Here is a 2,791-nt window from a genome sequence, read left to right as displayed (position 1 = left end):
CAGGTAGAAGGGTCTGGTGTCCATCAGGAGCCGGTCTCGGAGGCCGTGGCTCATGGGCAGAGAGGAATCCATGGGCAGATCTGAAGGGGGAAAAGAGCCGTGTGGGAGGTGAAGGAGGAGAGGACTTGCAGATCCAGCGTCATCCTTGACGCTTCAACCTCAGGAGGAGAAAACACCTTGACAGGGTTCCCATCTCTCAGCAGCTCGCCAGGTCTCGCACTGCCAGAGAGGGGCTGAGAGGAGGGGAGCCCTGTGCAGCACAGGTCCTGCCCTCCTGCCTCCTCAGGCAGCCGCTCAGGTACAACCGCAGGCATCGACGATCATGTCGGGGATGTCGGTCTTGACGATGTTGCTGTCCCGGTCATAGTAGAGCAGAGAGAGGGGGCGACGCTGTGTGGGCACGCAGCAGGAGTCCACGGCTGCGTCCGCGTTGTTGGCTTTGATGAGGTTGAGGACAGCCGTGTGGAAGGAGGCGGCGAGGCCAGGGATGCCAGCCATGTGCAGGGGGCAGAGCCCCGTGCAGTAGTTCATGTGATACCCCTCCGGCTGGATGATCCAGTCCTCCCAGCCGATCTCCTTGAAGTCCACGAAGAATTCCTTGCGGCAGCACATTCGAGAATCCCCACTGCAATCAATGCCGCGCCGCTGGACCCGATGGGGCATCCTGGCCCGGGCCTGGGCTGCCACAAACGGCCAGTGGGAATCACTGTGGCCAGCTAGGAGGGGAGACCCCCGGTCCTCCGCCACCTCCAGCTCCACAGTGAGCCTCTGGCTCCCTTGGCCGAAGAGGCTCTGGACAGCTTGGCCCACATCCAGCGTGGCCCAGCCGGCCCTCTGCACCTCCAGCAGTGTCTCGCTGGCCACGGTCATGTTCAGCCCCATCGGGTCTGGCTGCAAGAGTCTGATGGTGACAGGATGCGTCCCGGGGCCAGGGAGTGCCCAGAACAGGTAGAGGGTGGCTTGCAGGATCTCGGCGCTCCCAGCCAGCTCCCGGGTGAAGCGGAAATGCAGGCGAACGCTGCGGGAGGTGGAGGACCCTGTGCACAGAACCGAAAGCAGAGTTGGGAGGTGAAGGGGGGGCTCCCCCAGCCGGGGGCCACTGGGACGGAGCAAATGGGAGGTATATCCAAACCAGGGAGCGGGGCGTCCAGGGGCCCCCACTTCCCTGCGCTCCCGCTGCTCCTCCTTCTTACGCCGCTCTAAAGCAGCAGCATCTGGGCCCGGTGCTGAATGCAGCAACCCGGCTTGGTTTCACCTCCTCTGGCCCGATATCCCCCTTGTCAGTGAAGCTGCTGGAGGATTTTGGAGTAGGTTATCTGGCTGTGTAAACCAGCCTTGGATTTAAGGCAGTCACACTGATTTGCACCTCTAGGATTACGTATGCTTTCCATGGCTGGAACCATCACCTGACATTGCTCCAGCACGTCCCACCCTTGCTGCTGCCGAGGCTGCAGAGCTGCCCCTTCTCCTCGCGAAGGAAGGGCTGACGGGGACCGTGACAGCAGCGCTGGGCTCCTCGGCACAGCTCTGCCCGTGAGGACACAACCCCCCTCCTATGTGGTCTGGCACAGCACAGCAGGGCGAGAGACTGGGCTCAGCCCTGTGGCTCACGCCGGCTCTTCCGCTTCCAGCAGACACTCCACCGAGCTCCTCATGTATGGGAACACAATGTACTGCAGAGGAGCATTGTTCCCAGAGGTCTTCAAGGACACGGCAAGCCCTCGCCAACCACACAAAGGCCTGCAAAGGGAGCGTGTGCCCCCCACACCTCACCGAGCAGCAGTTTGGGCTGGGCAAAGTGACGGTGCAGAAGGATGCTCTGCAGGGTGGAGCGGAGATTCTGCTTCTTTCCAAAGAAGGCTGCATTTGCCTGGGAGAAGTGGGGGGTACAGAACCTGTTTTTCCAGTGATACCTGTCAGGACCCCTGAGCATGGTTTTGGGAGCTCTCTCCTCCCAGGAACACAGCTGATTCTGGAGTGAAATGTGACAGCCCACCCCTTTGGGTAGGAAATAGAGACACAGCTGAGTGTGGGGAGCAGGTGGGCTTTGGAGACCTAAGTTCACACACTGCGAGTTGATGGGGAATCTGGGCTTAAAATCATGTTTTGAAAAACATGGCCATCTGACCCCTTCACCTCCAGCACAAGCGGGAGCAGAAATGGACAACAAGTTCACAGGACACAGCAGTCCATCTTTGCTCCTGTGCCCACCCCCTTGCCCCAACATGTCCCATATGTGAGTGAGGGACCCTGGAGCCTCAGCAGTGCTTCCCCTGCCCGTGGCGAGGGGCAGCTGGTTGGGGTAAGCTCGGGGCGTGGATGCAAAGGTTCTGGATGTGGAGCCTCCCATTGCCAGTCCTTCCAGCAGCAGTGTGCCCACTGGCCCGGTGCATAGCCTGGCAGTGCTTGCAGGAGCATGATGCCCTGTGCAGAGGTTTTGAAATGCCTGCCCAGAGAAGAGGAAACCTCTCAGCACCTTCCCCCAGGCAAGACCTTCCTTCCCTCCGTGCCCCCCACCTCAGGGTCCGTGCCATCCTGCCCATGGGATGCGGGGTCTGTACAGACCTGACTCGGCAAAGCTCAAGATCTCGTATTCCTGCACACCCATCCCAGGACGCAGGTGTGGGATGCTGCCATCATGGGGCGTCCCTGGGGAGACGGCCGTGTCCATGCGCTGCGCACGCATCCTGCGGAGAGCGGTCAGCAGGGCTCCCCTGGACGTGGGATGAGTGATGTTGGGTCTGTCTGGCAAGCGGAGCTTGGAGAGGATGCTCTGCTTTGCCAGCGCGAT

At 60.9% G+C, this 2,791-nt stretch overlaps 1 protein-coding gene across 1 annotated transcript; it reads right to left on the bottom strand.

The window, feature by feature from the left end:
- Positions 1 to 294: 294 nt before the first annotated feature.
- On the bottom strand, positions 295 to 2,686 carry LOC104075294 (inhibin beta C chain-like). Its single transcript, XM_009575741.1, has 2 exons — positions 2,566 to 2,686; positions 295 to 1,037 (listed from the first exon to the last, which is right to left on the bottom strand). The coding sequence occupies exons 1-2, from the start codon at positions 2,684 to 2,686 to the stop codon at positions 295 to 297; spliced, it is 864 nt and encodes a 287-aa protein (XP_009574036.1).
- Positions 2,687 to 2,791: the final 105 nt, after the last annotated feature.

The sequence above is a fragment of the Fulmarus glacialis genome, unplaced genomic scaffold, assembly GCF_000690835.1.
Source record: "Fulmarus glacialis isolate BGI_N327 unplaced genomic scaffold, ASM69083v1 scaffold23114, whole genome shotgun sequence".
Taxonomy (NCBI): Eukaryota; Metazoa; Chordata; class Aves; order Procellariiformes; family Procellariidae; genus Fulmarus; species Fulmarus glacialis.
Note: the sequence above shows the minus strand (reverse complement) of the source record. Positions and strands in the feature narration are given on the sequence as shown.